Consider the following 19,263-nt stretch of genomic DNA (forward strand, 5'->3'; position numbering starts at 1 on the left):
AGTCCAGCTTCGAGAGAACCAGGGCTCGGGAGACAGTGAGCTTCTGGGGGAAGGAGAGGAAGGGAAGAATACCTCTGAGGAGGTGCAGCTGGTAGTGTGACCTCTTGGCGACGTCAGAAATAAGAGGAGAGAAGGAGAGTGTGGAGTCGAAGATGACCCCAAGGTTTTTTGCCTTGCAGGTAGGAGCAGGGAGGGGGCCAAGGGAGGCAGGCCAGAGAGCTACAGGGAAGGAGGGAGTGGGAGTACCGATGAGTAGGATCTCAGTCTTACTGGCATTAAGGCAGAGGTCATTGGCGGCACACCATTCTTGGATAGCAGACAGACAGTCAGAGATGAGGGAAGGAGAGGGGGAGGCTGAGGGTAGCCTGAAGATGAGTTGGTTATCGTCCGCATAGCACTGGAAATTAGGGCAGAGAGCGGCGATGCGGTGGGCAAGGAGTGCCAGATACTGGTTGAACAGCCAGGGAGAGAGATTAGATCCCTGGGGGACACCACAGGTGGAGAAAAAGATGTCGGAGAGGAAGGACCCCAGTTGGACCTGGGAGGGTCGATTTGAAAGGAAAGAGGTCAACCACGCCAGAGCCTGACCAGTGATACCCAGGTTTTCCCGGAGACGGTTGAGCAGGATGGCATGGTTGACAGTGTCAAAGGCAGAGGAGAGATCGAGCAGAATGAGAGCACACGGAGTGTTGGAATCGAGGTTCAAGAGCAGGTCTTCACGGATGTTCAGGAGAGCAGTTTCCGTGCTTCTGGCAGCTCTGAAGCCAGATTGATGGTCATGAAGACTACCAACAGATTCAGCATGGAGGTTAAGCTGGGAGATGGCCAGTTTCTCCAGGAGCTTGCCCAGGAAGGGAGTGATGGAGATAGGGCGATAGTTAGCCGGGCAGGAGGGGTCGGAAGAGGGTTTCTTGAGAAGAGGGTGCACAAGGGAGTGCTTGAGGGGGAAAGGGAAGACTCCAGAGGCGAAGGAGTGGTTGCAAAAGTCAGCCAGGGCAGGAACCAGGGAGTCGATGTGGTCCTTGATAGTTTTGGAGGAACAGGGGTGAACCTGTTTAGACGAGACTTTCATAGATCGGACTTGTCTGGAAACCTCGTCAGCAGAGAAAGGTGGAAAGGCAGAGAAAGAGGGAGGAGGGGTGACCGCAGAAGGGCCAGAGGAAGGGTCGGGTAGGGAGGGAGGGAGGGAGGTGAAAGGAGGAGAGCGAGGACAGGATGTCCTGAGTTTTAGAGATGAAGTGAGAGGCCAGTGCAGTGCAGAGGGCCTGGGAGGGGACAGGAGAGGTAGAGACTGCAACAGGGTTGGCCAGCTCCTTGCAGATTTTAAAGAGTTCGGCGGAGTTGTTTGATGCCGCAGAGATGCGGGCTTGGATAAGGGCTCTCTTCTTGGTGAGAACGGAGAGCCGGTACTGCCTTTGGAGCAGGCGGCAGACCAGTTTGTCAGAGGATGAACATGAAGCACGCCATTTCCTCTCTGCAACCCTGCACTTGCGTTTTAGGGTGGCGAGATCCAAGTCATACCAGGAGTTACATTTGGCTTTGGGCTTCAGGCGGATTCTCATGACGGGGGCAAGGATATCAAGAGTAACAGATATAGCAGAGTGGAGCATGGAGAGGGCTGTGTCAGGGTGGGAGTCAGCCGAAGGGGCAGGGGGGGGGGCGAGAAGGTAGCAGCAAAAGCCTCAACTGACACACGCTTCATGGGTCGGATGACCGAGAAGGTGGGTGGCAGTGAAGAGGGTGGCTTTGCCTGTGGGGTAGGCAGGGTGAGGTGGGAGGATAGGAGAAAGTGAACCTTCCAGGAGAGAGGAGTGGAGAGAGGGACGGAGAGGGAAAGGTCAGAAAAGATCAGAGCATCAAGAGTGTGCCCAGCAGAGTGAATAGGCCCAGATGGGAGAATAGAGAGTGAGAGAGAGTCGCAGAGGTCACGAAAGAGACCAGTGGGGGGACTGGAGGCATCAAGGTGGATGTTAAAGTCGCCAAGAAAGAGGAGTCGAGTGGTTGAGGACAGGAGTGCGGAGGAGAGGTCAGCCCACTCAGAGAGGAAGGAGGAAATTTGACCAGGTGGCCGATAGATAGTAGCCACGGTAAGGGAATGGCTAGGAGAGAGAGAGAGTCGGCAGACAAGGCATTCAAAAGAGGAGTAGGTCTGCGTAGGAGTGACAGTGGCAGGAATCCACTCAGGGAAGATAAGGGCAACACCACCCCCTGCACGGTTGGGCCTGGGCACGGAGAGGATCTTGTAACCATCAGGTAGGAGTGTGTCAAAGCTGGTGGCAGAGCTGGCTGTGAGTGAGACAAAGGACGTCGAGGTCCAGTTCCTCAAGAAGGTGACAGATATTGGAGGAGTGCTTGATGGCAGAGCGAGTGTTTAGTGTGGCAATGTGGAGAAGGCTGCCATCCTTGAAGAACTTCCGGGGAGGGGTACAGATCAGAGGTACGCCCTGCGGAGGTATTGAAGAAGGAGGTGAAGAAGGAGCACGAGAGGGGGCAGGGAGGGAGGGTAGAGGCAAGGTAGCCAAGGATAGAGGAGGGGGGACAGCAGGAGAGGAGAGGAAGTTGATGAGGTGTGGGAAGCGTCTATCGAAGAGGTGAAGGTTGGCCTGAGGGCCTTGGACCAAGACGGTCCCATTAGCGTAGACATTAAGGATGGCCTTGGAGGAGCGGAAGGGGGCCAAGAGGACATCCCAACGGGTGCCACCATTAATGGGACAGGAGGAGAAAGGAGAGAGCACAGAGACCATATGAAGAGTCCATAGGTCAGGCGAAGGCACGAAAAAGAGGATGTCAGTGAGAGTTTCCTTAGAGCAGGCATTAGTGTAGGTGTCAGCGATAGGGAGGCCTGGGTTGGAGACCAGGATGTCCTTTTTAAACTTTTTCCTACCAGATTTAGTGAGGAGAGCAGGATAGTCAATGGAGAAGCAGTTAGAGAAGATAGGCGAGACGGAGAGCACCATGGAGTAGGAGGGAGGGAGGGGGGGGAGGGAGACAGACGAAACGAGAGCACGCAGACAGGAAGTGAGCGGCAAGCACAAGTTACCACAATTAGAGCAAGCAAAAACAGTAATGCGTATTAGGTACCGGGCCACCTAAGTTTGAGAATCCTGCGAGGGGAGAAGAAGCACCCTAGTATACCACAAATCAGAGCAAAAACAGTAATGCGTATTAGGTACCGGGCCACCTAAGATTGGGAATCCTGCGAGGGGAGAAAAAGCACCCTAGTATACCACAAATCAGAGCAAAAACAGTAATGCGTATTAGGTACCGGGCCACCTAAGTTTGAGAATCCTGCGAGGGGAGAAAAAGCACCCTAGTATACCACAAATCAGAGCAAAAACAGTAATGCATATTAGGTACCGGGCCACCTAAGATTGAGAATCCTGCGAGGGGAGAAAAAGCACCCTAGTAAACCACAGCTGTGAATACAGTGAGGCAAGGCCCCATGCGGATGTAACCAGGAGTAGGAGGGGTGGGCCGGGGAACGGAGAACAGGTGGAACTGGCGCCTGGCGTCCCCTGCGGACACCTGCAGACACACAGGGAGCCGCACTGTAGGAGTCGCCCTTGGCCTGGGGCCCTTAGCCGCGGGGGCTGCCAGGCAGAGGGCTGCCCAGGAGGGGGGAGGTTATAGGCAGAGGGAGAGGAGGGGGGGGGGTTGGGCGGGCAGGGAGGCGGGGAGGGAGAGGAAGACCAGGAAGTGGGAGGGGGGAGCAGGAGCAGGGACAAACACCGCGCTAGGAGCGCGAGGAACAATTCAACTTTTTTTTAAAAAAAAACAAAAACACACTCACGGAGGCCCAGGCAGGGCTTCCCAGGCCTGCTGATCCCCTCAGGCCACCGGCAACCGCTCTCCACGCTCAGCTGGGGAAAAGAAGCGAGCGCGGGGAACGGCCGTCGAGTAGGCCAGAGGGGAGGCAGGCACACAGCCAATCAGAGGGGGGGGTGGGCGGGCAGGGAGGTGGGGAGGGAGAGGAAGACCAGGAAGTGGGAGGGGGGGGGAGCAGGAGCAGGGACAAACACCGCGCTAGGAGCGCGAGGAACAATTCAACGCTCAGCTGGGAAAAAGAGATAAGCCTGGCTGCTCATCACGCTACCAAAACTGTGTAGTGCAAGCTTACACCAAAGGTTGGGTTGCCTATACCTGTAGTCAGCGTTGTGTGTAGTGGTCCTGCATAGAGGGTACTGCATACAAACTTTGCCTAACAGAGGGTCCTAGGATTTGGCGGGCCTACTAAGCTAAGAACAGATCGCCCATGTAAGTAGATACACCCCCAAAGCTTTCAATTGTGTGGGGAGCTACCTGCCTGAATACCTTTCCCTTCAACTATGGGTAGACCCTGTCCATATTCAACTAAAAGGTTACCCCAATGAATTCTCTATAGAAGAACACTATCCAGTTACAATGAATTGTGTTGGAATCTGTGTTTAACCCCTACCTTTGCATTGGTGGGTGCTCTACATTAGGGGGGCGGGGGTGGGGGGTGAAAATGTGTATTTCCTTAGCACAATTAACAAAAAATATTAATTCCCATAGGGTCATTTATCACGGGTGATATTTAGTCATAATTCGAAATTGACATATGATTATCTCTAGTCTAATGTAATTGGGTAACCCTTCTGTTCAATTGAATGTGCTAGTGTCCCCAAAACGAAAAGCCAAACCCCTTGCATCCCATTTGAAGACAAATTGAGCCAAACAAATGTTTCCTTTTAGTCCAAACCAGAATCCCAAAGCCTTGCATGTTCATTGTAGGAGTGGTGAAAAACGAAATTCCCTATGTATTCCCTGGTATCCCAAATGAGAATGCTAAAACATTGCATTTTACCAAATATAAAACCCAAAAAGATTTTCCATTGTGTTCCCACTCCCTGTACCTTGTCTTCAGATCAGAGCGGTCATATCTAATTGATGCATGGAGGGTGGGGGTGGCTGGAAGAAAGGAGTATTGGGCCAAACTAAGCAATCACCGTGTTTTGTATTTTTCCTATTAGTTAATTTGCAAGAAATCAGATGTAAATTATGACAGCCAACTTCAAAACGTTACCTGTGTCTTATAGCAACTGAAAGTCCTTTAAACCAATTTTAGCCAACTGGTGCAAGACATTTGTATTGGCGATAGTGTAGTGCCACAGCCTTGGTGGTTGATGCTTTTGTGACTGCCTATGATTCTTTGCAAAAACTATATGTTCTTACTATACACCGGCCTGGTTCCAAGCCGATTGATGGTATAGAAGGTATTTTGATGTAGGGGATGATAGAAGTGAAGCCCACACTAAAGTTGAACCTGTAAAGTCTTTTGTTGTGCACCACCATGCTTGGGTGCAGGGGTCATCTCTGCGTTGAGAGTGACCGTATAAAAACCACGACGCAGGTATAAGAAAGGGGATACATGGCATCCCTCCAGCACTCAACATAACGTGAGGTGTGCTGGCACACTATCAAAAGTAAAGAAGAATGAAAATCCCTCTTTACTACTTGGGAACTGTAGTTCACTTAAGTACATAAAGAAAATATGAACAGGGGAGCACACAGGGGCAACCTCTCCTAAGCCCAAAAGTTGTAGGAAGCTAACTTCAACCATAGACTATGGAGTTCCCATTCATTCACAGCCCTAGGCTGTCAATGACCCAGCAGGCTGGCTGTCCGCTCGGACAGCCAGCCGGCCAATCAGAACTGGTTTCCCTCAGGCACGCCTAAAGACAAAGGACAGCGATGTTTCAGGACCCTCCCTCACTTCCTGCTTTTCCAGACACACTGCAGCCTGGGCGAGCTTCAGGGCTTAAGCCCACCAAAGACAAAATGCAGAAAGGACCCAAACCAGATTCAAACAGAGTAAATGCCCAGAAGGAACCAACTCACAAGAAATGGCGAAAAAAGACAGGGGCCATTTTGGGAAAATGGTGACCCTTGGGTGCCGTAGTGCAGCTGTGAAATCAGCCTGCAGATACATGGCACAAATGTAGTAAAAAATAAACTACTGCCACCTGCCATTCAAGTTAGATAGCGTAACAATGTTACATGAGAAGTGGGATGAAGGAGTTACTATATAACACCCAAGCAATCCACATAAGGTGGGGTGTGCTGGCCCCACAAAATAAAAAAGGTAAGAGACAGGAGTCCTCTTACTATTCTTGGGAACAGTAGTTCACCCGCGAAAATGTAGTTAAACATTAAGAGAAGTTCAACAGACTTCTTAGTGGTACTGTACAAAAGGTGCTGTGTCTCAAGGCACAAAGATTCCTATGGAGTTTACCAGACTCCATAAAACAATATGAAACCAAAAATCCTATTCAGAAAAACATGAGAGAAAAATTTCCCACTCAGGAATTAAAAATAAAAAGCCCAGAGTCCAGCAAAATAGCTGGGGGTCTCTAAGATTAAAGGGAATTGGCACAGAAATGAAAATTCTCCCCCACATTGAATGTTATTGTTAGTTGCCGCATTTTATATTTAGATGTGTACCTTGTGTATATATAAATATGTTTTAATAGAACTTTAAGTAAGTGTCTACTTGGATATCTGTGTGTACTGCTCTACAGCTCACATAACTCACTCCTAAAATAAGCCTGCTCAGCCACTCTACCGTACAAGCCTATATTAAGAGTTGGGTCACTAATACCAAGAGATAAGTCTTATGAAGTTCCACACCCGTTTGACTTTAGAAAAACTTAAAACACTCGCCAGTCCACCTGACAGTCCAGGGGAACTTCCAAAAGCTCTTGGTGCAACCTCGAATAGGCATCGAGACTAGCTGGTCCCACTAGACCAAGGATTGAAGCAATGACAAGGGTCTTCAAAGATCTTGCAAAGGAGCAGGGATTCAACTTTCAGTTCAGGGGAGAGGATGATGGTCCCCTGCAGAAGTCATCCTCATGTCATCATTGGGATGCTCTTCGTCGAAGGATTATTGGCCCCAACGTACATCTGAAGAACAGCTGCAGGTGTCATCCTCCTATTCAGATTTGGGTTGCAAGGAAGTCCAGGCCCACCAATGAGGATCTGTGCCATTCAAAGAGTCAGTAGCTGTCCAATCAGAGACAAGTACTGGTTTCACATCCACTCCAGTAGCAGACTTTCTGGCACCAAGGATGTGGACTGGGGACTAGACAGTCCCAGACCCCTCCCTTGTGCTCACACAAAGGCTCACTTTGTGCTTTCTGAGACAAGTGCATGATCTTTCTATGGGTTTTCCTGACTTGGGAGGGCAGAAACCAGGCCAAATTACAATATGGCCAAAGAACAAGCAAAAAACGTTGTGCTACGGCCATTTTGGGTGCTAGGAAGTACACAAGTAAAACATTACAAAAACGGTAATAATATCACTGCTGCCACCAGTTTGTCCTTGGCACATAAAAAGTTACCAAAAACCCAAAAGATAAGTTATAAGGATACACAATGACCTAATTGCACTTCACTGGAAGGTAATGTGTGCAATTGTAAAAATACAAAAATTCCAAAAAGAAAAACAATTTCTCTGTACCGACAGTCATAGGGGATAGTCCAGTTCCCATAATAATGAGCAAAAAGTAAGGGAACTAAAGCCGAGGGCTTTATTTCACTTCAAAAAGTCAGTACAGCCCCTTTGCCCTCCAAAAAGATATTAAGGAACAAAAAAATAGGGGAGGTGGGGATTAGCAAAACATTGAGGAGTCCCCAAAATGTTGCCCTAGAGTCGCCAAAATTGTAATTCTGTCCTTGTTAGGCATGCAGTACCCTCTGGGACCACTACACACAACTAGGACTACAGGTGTAAGCAAAACCAACCTTTGGTACAAGTCTGTACCACACAGTTGGTAGTGAGCCGAGCAGCCAGGCTCATCTCAAAAGGTAATGTGAGCTTGTAAGGGTGTTACACAAAGTTCTACAATGACAAGTATTCAGATGGACATTTAGACTCAAGGTTTCTTGGTAAAAACACTTCTTAATTTATTACACAATCATTTATAAAGCATTCACTAAATGAGGCAACCAATATCACACACAAGTTATACTACAATACTGATTACTAGGCAGCTGAGCTCCCTAGAAATAGGAGCCAAATAGCATTGAAGTAGGAGCAAAAAGGCATAAGTTAATAAAACGAATATTACAGTTACTTTAAAACAGTGCAAATAGTTTGAGTTCACCAGAGGAGTTGATTCAATGCAGTAGGTAGGCCAAAGTCAATGGACTAATGTCTTGTATAGTTATAAACGGTTCTGGAATTTAAAACGGAAAAGTCTTTGCCACAGTTCTTAGAAGTAGTTCATAGAAGAAAGGTTCGTATGTCAGGTCACAAGCTGACTAGGCCTGCAAGTTGCCAAAGTTGTACGCACTTTCACAGTGAGAGGTAAGTTCTCTTGGTTGGGTTTTCACAGTACATTATTTTGAAGAAAAAGATGCAGCGGAAGACTTCGGTTCCCGGCAGTTCCTGCAGATCTCGCTGTTCCTGAGCATCAGTCATGGGGACAAGAGGGAGGACGTCGGGGGGACTACTGCACTGCACGGGGACTGGTCACAAAGCTGGCAAACTGCCAATTCTTCGATTCCAGTTGCTGTTCTTCAAGCACACAAGCTGATCTCCTTCCCCCTGGTTAATCCTAACCAGTTCCAAGAATGGTATCCAGGTGGTTTACGAGTTGATTGGTCCCACCAACTCAAAAGCAAGAAGTCGTCCTTGAAGGGGCTTCTCGGTCGAGGTGAACTTGGCGATTCAGACCTGCAGCAGGGCTCCACCGGGCAAACCAACGGTCCAGTAGTTGCAGCAGCCGTCCTCTTCCAGCTCGTCTTCGTTTCTTTCGTCCCAGTGGACGACTCTGCCTTTCAGTCCAAGAGACTTGCCTTTTAAACAGTTTTCTCACATTCATTCCAGCCTAGCTGCCACTCACCCAGCAGGGTGGCTGTCCTTGCCAGGCAATCACGCCAGAGTGCATTTCTGTCTCCTTGGACACTAAGCACAGGGAGTTTCAGGCACCTCTTACTTCCTGCCCACCCCAGACACTTGTGCGCCAGAGGCGGTCTTCAGTCTTGAAGCCCGCCAAAGGCATAGAAACAAAGGGACCAAACCTGGTTTGCAACGCAGAGACAAACTCTAGGACTTTTCCAAAAAGAAATGGTGTAAAAAGAAGACAGGGACTTAAGGCGCCATCTTGAAAAACATGGCTCCCGCGATCTTAATCGTTGTAAAACCACTGCCACCAGCCATTTCGATAGGAAAGGGTAGCAGTTGACTGCTACTTGAGTTTTTAGACACAGGGGATACTAGGTAACCCCTCTAGCACTCTATAGTAAGATAGTGTGTGCTGGATCTAGGAATTTAAAAAGACTAGTAAAGTCAATTTAACCTTACATTCTCTGAGAAACAGGTTATCCCAGGGAAGGTATTTAAACCTTGGTAGATCCTAAAAGTCTTCCCTGTGTCACTGCACTTAGGGTGCTGTGACACGCAAATAAAGATGATGCCTATGGAGTTCTCTAAAATTCCATAACCAAAAGAAATAAACACAGAAAACAAACAGGGCACATTCTGCAAATCCCGCTTAACACTCCCCAGGCTCTATCGGGGGTAACAGCACAGGGATCCCAGTTAATGGCCCTCACAATCCAGTCATTACCGTTTAATTCAAGCTTAGGGGTATTTGGGTGGAAAGGAAGGATAGAAGCTGGACCATGTATTCATTACTTAGGAGACCAAGGATGACAAAGAATTACCCCGACATAGGGGCTGATAGCAAGGTTTCGTAAATGGAGAGGGTGGTGCATATAGAGCGCATCAGAGCAGTTCAATGAACACATGTTCTGCTGGTCTTCAGTTCACCAGTTACCTTAATGGTCTTGACCAAGTTGGCTGTGCTGTTGGCGACCTCTTTTGCCGACTGTACAAACTGCCTCTTGGCCACAGGATTGGCGGTCCTGGAAGATGCTAGACGGCAAGCATTGCAGAGTGCCGATGTGTGCTTTGCTACAATTGTGGCAGCAGAAAGGACCTACAGAAAGAAACCACACAAAAGGTCAAAGGAATGAGCACTGTCACTCTTACGCCTGTATCCAAGACCCATCGTATCCAAATTCTCTAACCCTGCAGTTTCAGGCTTGGGGGAAGGTGCACATCACCTTCAGACTCACGCACGTGCATGCAAATGAAATGTCCAAACTCCACTGCATCATTGGCTACTGCATGTAGACTGACCTCAAATGCTCCAACTGCACACACTACGGAGTCTGCAGTGTAGTTGGTTACCCAGACCACCTACCACCAACACTGCAGTGCCTGTAGAGTACCCGACTTTGCACTTGCAGTACCCTAGAGTGCTGTGGAAACTCTCACTAACTCTATAGCCTGTAAGTTACCTAACCTCCATCTGACTGACACTGCAGGTCCTGCAAGTTACCCCAATTCCAGCTCACTGTTCTTGCAGTGCCTATGAATGAGCTAACTTCCACTCACAAGCTTTGCATGAGGCGTACATTATCTGACCTCTGCTCACTGACCTTTAATGCCAGCGAACCAGGTCACCTCAAGATCATGGTCCCCCAGTCACTGATCTGTTTTCATACCATCTTGCTTTGCCTCGCAGTCCAGTCACAACAGATTCAGCATACCACCACCTCCCATTACACCATACCAGCAACCACAGCGGAAACTCCCCGACTTACCAACTGTTCAAAAAGTATTTCAATTTAGTTATGAAATGTAACCCTGCAGTAGATGTAAACATGACATTTATTACAAGCTCAGCATGTGGAAATGCTCCTTATTTAATCTCTACTTCAGTAGACTGTACAGATTGGGGTGATTGTTGTGAAGGTAATACAACACACAACATTCATAAGACACTGTCTTCCAGCAGTGCTCAAAGTTTTGGAGATGAAACCCCATCACTGTTCAATAAGTAATTGATCCAAGCGCAATCTACGCAGTCATGAGGTGTATAGACCCAGGCAAAACCTTCTCACCTGGGATTGGGTACAGGCTGGATCGATCAGGTTCTGGCAAGCCATCTGGATTGCTTGGTTAGCTCTTGCAAACTGTGAGGGTTCCACCAGTCCTTTCTGCCCTGCGTGGCTGTTGGGATCCGATACTCCGACGAGATAAGCAGCCTTGAAGAGACAAGTAACGTGATCAAACATCAGTGCGTTTAAAGCAAACAGCAACAGAGGTTTCATCTTACAAGTGCATACAAGGCATCAACAAGCATCCAAGCCCTTTAACCCAAATTGCTCTTTGTTTAAATTTAATGTGAACCGTAAGAGCACATTGTTTAGCGTAGGCTGATCAGCAATGTATGAGCTCTTCCAAGAGGAGGACAGACCATGTTAAAAACGAATCAAGCTAACCCGTGCTCTGAATGCCCATCACCTCTACCCTCAGAAAATATCTGTCTTTGAGCATCCATTCTACTTAAAAACTCAGCTTACGTGTTCAGTGAATTCCCAGCAATCAATTCGATACCCAACCAGCAAACGACAGGCCGAGACCTAGACATCGCCCTAGAGGAAAAGGGTACTGGATATCCACAAAATCCTGGAATTGTGTGGCCTTGTCAATTCACTAGAGGATGCTAAGCAAAGATAACAGGTCTTTGGCAGTGTACTTGTCAATCCCAGGAGCAATTTTACAAAGAAAACCCATCTTGAAAGGCATGGTTAGAGATGCCACCAAGCCTAATTATTTTCTTGCCAAATGTGTGCCCTGAACAGCGCCAGCCAGGATTAGCTCAAACATATACGCAAACATGCCCACCACCAAATCGTGTCCATTTGAAGAATACACCATTATACGGTTCTTCAATGTTCAAATCCGCAACGTGAACTCAGAAACTGGGAATGCAAATGGAATTGGAAAAAATCCTTGACCTCAACAACAGATATCGCTGCTCAATCTTGCTGATGGGGCATTCACAACCGATTCAGCAGCCGAACTTGCAAGGATCCAATAACCAAGCTTCAGCCAATGCAACAAACATGGCTAGTAGTGTGGCAGTCAGGCATTCCCTGTGTAAGTTGTAACCCTAAATACCAATCACTTATCAAAATTAGATCCATGGAGCAACACCTATTCCGTGAAGTAGATCTGGTCTGGGTCACCATCAAGGAGCTCTCTGACGCTAAAGCCTGAAATGTATCCAAAGAGAAAGCACTGGGACCCCCATTATGAAATGCACTGGTACAAATACAAACCTAACCCTTGGAGAACATTTCAGCCACTAAATCAAGAGCGTTTCCTTTCACCTCTTCTTCCAACACACTTTTCTGCCGTTACCTGAGCAGCGGCTTCAGTGAGGCCACAGAGAGCCTTGGAGGCTGTGCTAACAGAGTCGCCAAACTCTGGCAAGTTGCTGTTCTTGGCATTCTGAGAAATACCAGCCATGGATTCTCCCAGAACCTGCAAAAGAAAGTGAGATATGTAATAGAATGAGATTGGCCAGATTGTGAATGAAGTCATGCCGATTAGAGAGCTCTTTAAACAGGCAACATGGATTATAAAAAAGAAGCACAGAGAACTACCAGGAGCACTAGCTAAACAGGAGTACAGCCATGAATGATTCTGAGGCAGGGCTGTGAACACTGAACACCCCACTTAGGTCCATGTAATGAATGGAGAACAGAATCAGCAGAAAAGACCAAAAGTAAAGGGAATACATCCAGTCCACAACTGGAGGAGAAAGTATTATATACAGGAGAGCAAAAAACATCCAACACACTAAATAGAGCATGCGCTTACCTTCGAGTTCTCCATCACACTGTCGAGGCAGTCAAAGTAAGAAAGATCATTGACGGCCTCAGTTGGGTTTTCAAGCATTTCGCGTACCGTCTGCAAGGAATAGACATTTGAATGTACAAAGCACACTGAAGAGCTGCCGCTTGAGTAACAAGTAGTGAGTACTGAACAAATTGTTTGATACAACGAAGGAAATCCCTTAAAAATTGTTCCACCCATTCTATATATGCAGTGCTAAGACAGATGTTCTGATCTGTTACTCAGCAAGTCTGCGCTCATTTCTGTTTTTCCCTCAAATTTGTCAACTTCTTTCCCCAGGGAGATCACATCAATGGCATCACTGAGGATGTAACTTTGATGTGTGTCCCTGGCAGTCCCAGAAGACCCTCCAGTGAAGGAGACCGCAGAGCCTTCTGATTTATTAATGTTGTGGTCGACTATCTTGAATAGCCAAAGGTCCTCTCCTTTGATCCATATTATGGACAGGGGACTGGCTCAGCGTACCTATGGAAGGGACTAACATTCAAATAGGTGGAGGCTGTACAATCCCCTGCCCTCGCTGAACCCTTCTAAAAGGGTTGTTCTGAAAATCTCTACCACTAGAGGACATGCAAGGGCATCCCCAGCCATAGAAAAGCAGAAACATTGGTGTCTGGAGAAAGGTCTGGCTGCAGTTGGAAACAGTGGAGAACCAATGCAAGTTACTAGAAAGATTCCCCATTAAAATACATTAGATCACAAGACTATCTTGGGGCGATCTCCAACAATGGGTGCCAAAAACATTGGCAAGCACCAACAGATGCCATTAATCAACACACTAAAAGTACAGGGCAGCTTGAGAGCAGCCGTAAGAGACCAATTACCTTCTCCAAGGACTTATTTTTAAAAAAGTGACATACTTTACTAGTTGAGTTACGTTTTACTGTGGTAACCAGATAATGACAGTGCTTTGTAACTAACATGCGGTGGGTAGCCCTTCGTTCTGATCACTAGAATGTGATACTGACTCTCAGTCATCCCACTACCCTGCTGAGCGGCGTCCCTGGGTTGCTTGGATGAGTTACCGTATGTGAGATGCAGAACATTCGAAGGTATCCAAAGCGCAGCTAGGTCTGGTTGGAATTTCTGGGTTTGAAACAGGCCTCTGGAAATTCCTCATGGAACTTAATGGAAGTTGTAATTCATTTTGGATGCACCACCTGGGCGGGGGTACAACCAAGGGCCCTAATTTGGCACTCAGTGAGTATACCACTCAATGTGTTGGGTGAAATGATGGTAACAGCTGTGTATTGTGATACCACTGTGTAGCCTATCATGTTGGCAGTTACTTTCTTTCTGTGCTGTAGAAATACCAAGGCATTCTTTAGTCATACAGCACAAGGTTAATCTACCTTCCAGTCCATTTACTTTTTAGTTTCCTCTAATTCCACTGTTCTAGTGGTTAGCATTACCCCATTGGCCCTGGGCGTGTGTCACCATCGGACTAGTACCTTCAAGTTCCCTATATCTCCCCAAGCGGGTTATCAATCCCATCAGTCACCCTGCCCTTGCTACCACAGGCACGTCAACTCCTCCCTCAATATATGTGAACCTTACCTCCAACTCCCGAAGCGCATTGTCACACTCCTTCTGGCCTGGAGCCTGTTGCGTGCACATGGTGATGAGCTGGTTAATACTGTCTGTCACAGCCCTGTCAAAAGACAAACAAGCAATCATAACTTTCAATAGAAGAGCAGCATCACAATTGTGCTGTAAGGAACCCTATGGCGGATCATTCTAAAGAGCACGCAGATGTTCAGTCCCAACTACATTCAAAAGGACATACACATCGCAAGAGATGGCTGTAGTTGGGCGCAGAGTTGCTAATCTTCAACTCATAGTGACCACACAAGACTAATGTGATCTGCTCTCCTAGCCTATCTAGCCAGGGTTCTGTTCATGAACACACTAGGACCTTCCTTTCTATGCACTGAAAATCATGCTCCTCACTTCTACCTTTGATCTATAAAAGTACTGTAAAGGGCCTAGAACTCCATCCCAACCTGTGCAGAGGTCTTACCGCGCAGCAGCTGCAAGCGCATTTTTCAGACTGGGAGTAGAGGGATCAGCAGACAAGGCTTTGGCAGCGAGGAGCAGCTTGCTGGAGGACATGGAGATGCTCTTCAGGTTGGACACCACCTTTGCCTGGTCCTCTTTATTCTGCAAACAACCAGAGAGTCACCATGGTGTGCATGATCTAAAACTGAAATGCCCAGGTCTGTACCAAAGGTAAAAGCAATATTCAGAGAAGGGATTTCTCTCATTCAATCTTGATAAGAAAATTGACTGCAGACCTACTTTTGAAGTGAGACTGTTTAGAAAAGACAGGAACTATAATACCATTCTGCACAGGTACAAATCTCACTCATGATTGTTCCATGCATAAACAAAGTGATGGAGAGTACGAAGTGTGCAATATGTGTTTTAAACGGTCGGGTTGTAAATAAGGCTATTGGATCCGGGATGTCATGGAGAAAGTCATCACCTCGAGATTGACACTATCAGTAGTACAAATTGATGAATCGGAAGTGTGTCTGCTAAGGCCAGAGAAATCGGTTCACTAACTTTTAATTTGGTACCCTACCAGTGGCGTGCTGGCTTGCTATGTGTCCTAATTTATTTTTGTCCGCGATATCTCTTGCCAAACCTCACTGAAGAACAACCTGTTTCAAAGGCCTTCTTAGCCATTTGGGAAGAAATCCATTTTTTGGAGTTCTGTTTCATTTTGGAACCCTTTAACCTTTTGTTTTCCTTATGTAAGGAAAGATTTCTCTTTTCGCAACGTTTGCTACTTACATACTTCTTCTGGACCCTGCAATCTTTTTCCTTTGTGTTTTAACCTGTGCTGATCTTTTGAGGGGCAGTAGGCCTTAATGCTTCACTTTCCCTTTGCTCATTTGTTATGGATTAGTACTGGGAATGTGTTTCTCTTTTGCCTTTATTAACCTTTTAACATTGCACACAGTATCGCACAATGGGGATAATTTTGTACCACCCTAGCTTTTTAAACTTGGGATTTTTCGTTACTTGTTCTTAAAGACAAGCTGGTTGCAGCAGATGCATATTTACCATTTCTGCATTATTTTTAGTGAGCACATTCGCATTTACAGAGTGTGGTTACTAAACCTGGCTTGACCGGTATCAAGTTCAAAATCGTTTTTAAAAAGCAATAAAAAAATATAGATTTAGAAATTATAAGTTACTCACGGTAGTGCCTAACTTACTCCTAGTTCATAGTCCCCTTTCTTCCATACTGTATGGGCGTCCCTCGCTACGGAAGGGGGACGGGACCCTTTTCACAAGAAATAAAAATCTTCGCCCCCTTCATTCCCCGACTCCGCCCACCAGCGCCACTCAGTCCCCTTTGATTCCTCGACAATATTACCATTGCCCAATGACACCAGGTTTATTAGAGGGGAGGATGGTGGGACATAAGGAGGAAAGGGGACTATGGACTATGAGTACGTTAGTCACTATGGGGAGTAACTTGTAATTACTTCTACGGACCGCCCCCCTTTCCACCATACTGTATAGGCGATTACAACTGAATGTAGCCCCAGGGAGGAGAGGTGACCCTCCTAAGAAAAAAAAGTTCCTTAATACTGCCTGCCCAAATGTGTCGGACCTGGGCTGACATCCAAGCAGTAGTGCTTGCAGAAGGCCGTGGTGTAGCCCATTTAGCCGCCTTGCTGAGGACCTGTCACGGAACGTGCCCGGTAGTGTGGACATGCATATTTGCCGGGAGTGGTTTGTGCTGCCCTTCATAGGCCTCCTTGATGGCCAAACCATCCATCTTGCTATGGAGCCCTTGGAAGCCTGGCCTTCATCCACCGAAGGTGCCAACAGAGCCTCTGATTTGCATAAACTCTGGGTTCCATCTAGGTAGAATTTTAGAGCACGCCTAACTAGACAGTGCAGTACCCTCTGAGCTTCATTCCTCGAGTCCGCGAAGAAAGTAGTGTTAAGGAGAATTCTCAGAAATGTGCTAATTCCCTCCACCTTAGAGATGCCCAGCAACTTTGCTGGATTTTGAGGACTTGATTTTTTACCTGGAGAGAGTGAAACCCCTTTTCCCCACTCTCTCATGTGTTTTGAAATGTCCTTTACTCTTGTGTTTTCTTTGGTTATGGAGTTTTAGACAACTCCATAGGCATCATCTTTTCATTTGTGTCACACAGCACCCTCAGTGCAGTTGCACAGGGAAACCTTTACAGGCTTTTTCCCATAAACTACTGTACTACTGTTTCCCAGAGTAAGTAAAGTGAAATTAACTTTACTAGCCTTTTTAAATTCCTAGACCCAGCACTCACTATCTTACAATAGAGTGCTGGAGGGGTTACTTAGCATCCCCTGTGTGTATATACTCATGTAGCAGTCAAATGCTAGACTTTCCAATCGAAATGGCTGGTGGCAGTGGTTTTACAATGAACTACCATGATTTTTCCCGACAGAAAACACCAGTAGCTAAAAAGATGGCGTCTGAGCCACCTTTGTTTAAACAGGTCCCGGTCTTTTTTCACCATTTCTTTTTGTAAAAGTGCTTCTAGTGTTAGTCTCTGCGCGCCAAACCAGGTTTGGTCCCTTTGTTCGTGTGCCTTTGGCGGGCTTCAGGACTGAAGACCGCCTCTGATGCCCGAGTATCTGGGGTGTGCAAGAAGTTAGGGAGGTGCCTGAAACTCCCGGTGCTTAGTCTCCTAGGAGACCCAAATGCACTCTGCCATGATTGGCTGGCTGACTGTGTGGTTGTATACGAATTGTTCGTTTTACAACTGTTCGAATTACAATTGACCTTTTCACAATTTACTGAATTGTGAAGGTCAATTTTAACATATGTGGGGGGAAACCCCCCCCCACAACCCCCCCCACCCAATGTCAAACCCCCCAAAACCCATATATGGGATACATTACTCACCGTAATCGTATTTCTGATGCTTGTATCTGCTTAGATTCACATGCTGTGCATAGGCCGACATCTAGTGGAAGCTGCAGAGTATTAGAGTTTGTTTTTCGAAACTCGAAAAAGGACGTCGACACAGGGCATGCCAGTAATACTATCCCGAGTGTGACGTCCACTGTACCCATGATCCCTCATGCGTCTAGTACCCTCAGATTGTATTTTTTCGGACATGAGGTAGCATGAGGAGTAGCGCGAGTATAGATAATCCAAGCAGATAGAAAGAAAGGTAAGACTACAAGCATCCATGCGCCTTCTCTCAGAGGGGAAGAAGGGTGGGTCGCATGTGAATCTAAGCAGATACAAGCATCAGAAATACGATTACGGCAAGTAATGTATCCCTTCTGAGGCTTGTGGAATCTGCTTAGGTCACATGCTGTGCATAGATTAGCGAGCAGTATCTGAAGGAGGTGGGATGTGAGAAGGGTCATGAGCAAATAAATGTCTTAGAACCGCTTGTCCCACTTGAGTATCTGTCTTGGAATGGGTGTCAGTAGAGTAGTGCTGAGTAAAAGTGTGAATAGAGCTCCAAGTAGCTGCTTTGCAAATGGTGTCAAGAGGCACATTTGCAATGAAAGCCAGAGTGGCCCCAAAGCCTCTTGTAGAGTGGGACTTAGGCGTGAAGTTCTTTCAGAAAGTGAGTAACACAGCTGGATACAGTTAATAATCCACTTAGAGAGCACCTTTAGAGACGCGATCCCCCTCTCTGCCTGTAGCTACGGAGACAAAGCTGATCTGTTTTCCTTAGCGGTCTGGTCTTGTTTACATAGTAGAGGACCGCCCTACGCACATCTAGTGTGTGCAGTTTCACCTCAGCTGAGCTTTGTGGGTCTTGGAAGAAAGCCGGAAGCTCGATGGACTGGTTCACGTGGAATTTTGAAATAAACTTAGGTGAGAACCTAGGGTGTGTGCGTAAAACCAGTTTATCTTTATGGACAGTAAAGAAGGGATCTTGCACTGACAGATTGAATTTCACTGACTCTTCTTATAGATGTAATTGCTACTAAGAAGGCTGTTTTGTAAGTCCGGTGTTTGAGACTGCTTTTGTGCATGGGCTCGAATGGGGGGCCCATGAGCTTAGATAGCACCACATTAAGGTCCCATCCTGGTGGTGGGTTTGAAATGGGAGGGTGAAGTCTCTTTACTCCTTCCATGAAGGCTTTAACTACTGGTACTTTCCACCACGACACCTTGTTATGGGAAGTGGTGTATGCTGACAGGGCTTCCAGGTGTACCTTCAGTGAGTTAAAAACCAGTCCTGCATCCAGCAGGTGGAGCATGTATGTAACCAGGTTCATTGAGTTGGGCTGAGGATGCACAGTTTGACCTTGGTGCTGGGACAGTAGGTTGTACCAGCACAGAGGTTTGATGGGTTCGCACACCACCAATCTGCCTAAGTGTGGGAACCACGGTTGTCTTGCCCACATGGGAGCAACTAGGACGAGCGCCATCGATTCTCTGTTCATCTTGTTGACCACCTTCCTGATTAGAGCAGTTGGTGGAAAAGCGTACGCAAACATCCCTGACCAGTTCATCCACAGGGCGTTCCCCTGGGAGTCTGGTTGGGGGA

The 19,263-nt window shown here is 47.1% G+C and overlaps 1 protein-coding gene across 2 annotated transcripts in view; it reads right to left on the minus strand.

The window, feature by feature from the left end:
* Positions 1–19,263, minus strand: part of TLN1 (talin 1) — a 1,223,782-nt gene that overhangs the window by 367,859 nt on the left and 836,660 nt on the right. For both annotated transcript variants that reach the window (XM_069626724.1, XM_069626725.1), the window contains 6 exons: positions 14,760–14,899; positions 14,297–14,390; positions 12,704–12,793; positions 12,242–12,364; positions 10,936–11,079; positions 9,804–9,965 (listed from right to left, as the gene is read on the minus strand). In XM_069626724.1, coding sequence (XP_069482825.1) covers positions 9,804–9,965; positions 10,936–11,079; positions 12,242–12,364; positions 12,704–12,793; positions 14,297–14,390; positions 14,760–14,899 — 753 coding nt within the window. The remainder of the gene's footprint in view (positions 1–9,803; positions 9,966–10,935; positions 11,080–12,241; positions 12,365–12,703; positions 12,794–14,296; positions 14,391–14,759; positions 14,900–19,263) is intronic.

Source organism: Ambystoma mexicanum, chromosome 6p (genome assembly GCF_040938575.1).
Source record: "Ambystoma mexicanum isolate Mex_15411 chromosome 6p, UKY_AmexF1_1, whole genome shotgun sequence".
Taxonomy (NCBI): domain Eukaryota; kingdom Metazoa; phylum Chordata; class Amphibia; order Caudata; family Ambystomatidae; genus Ambystoma; species Ambystoma mexicanum.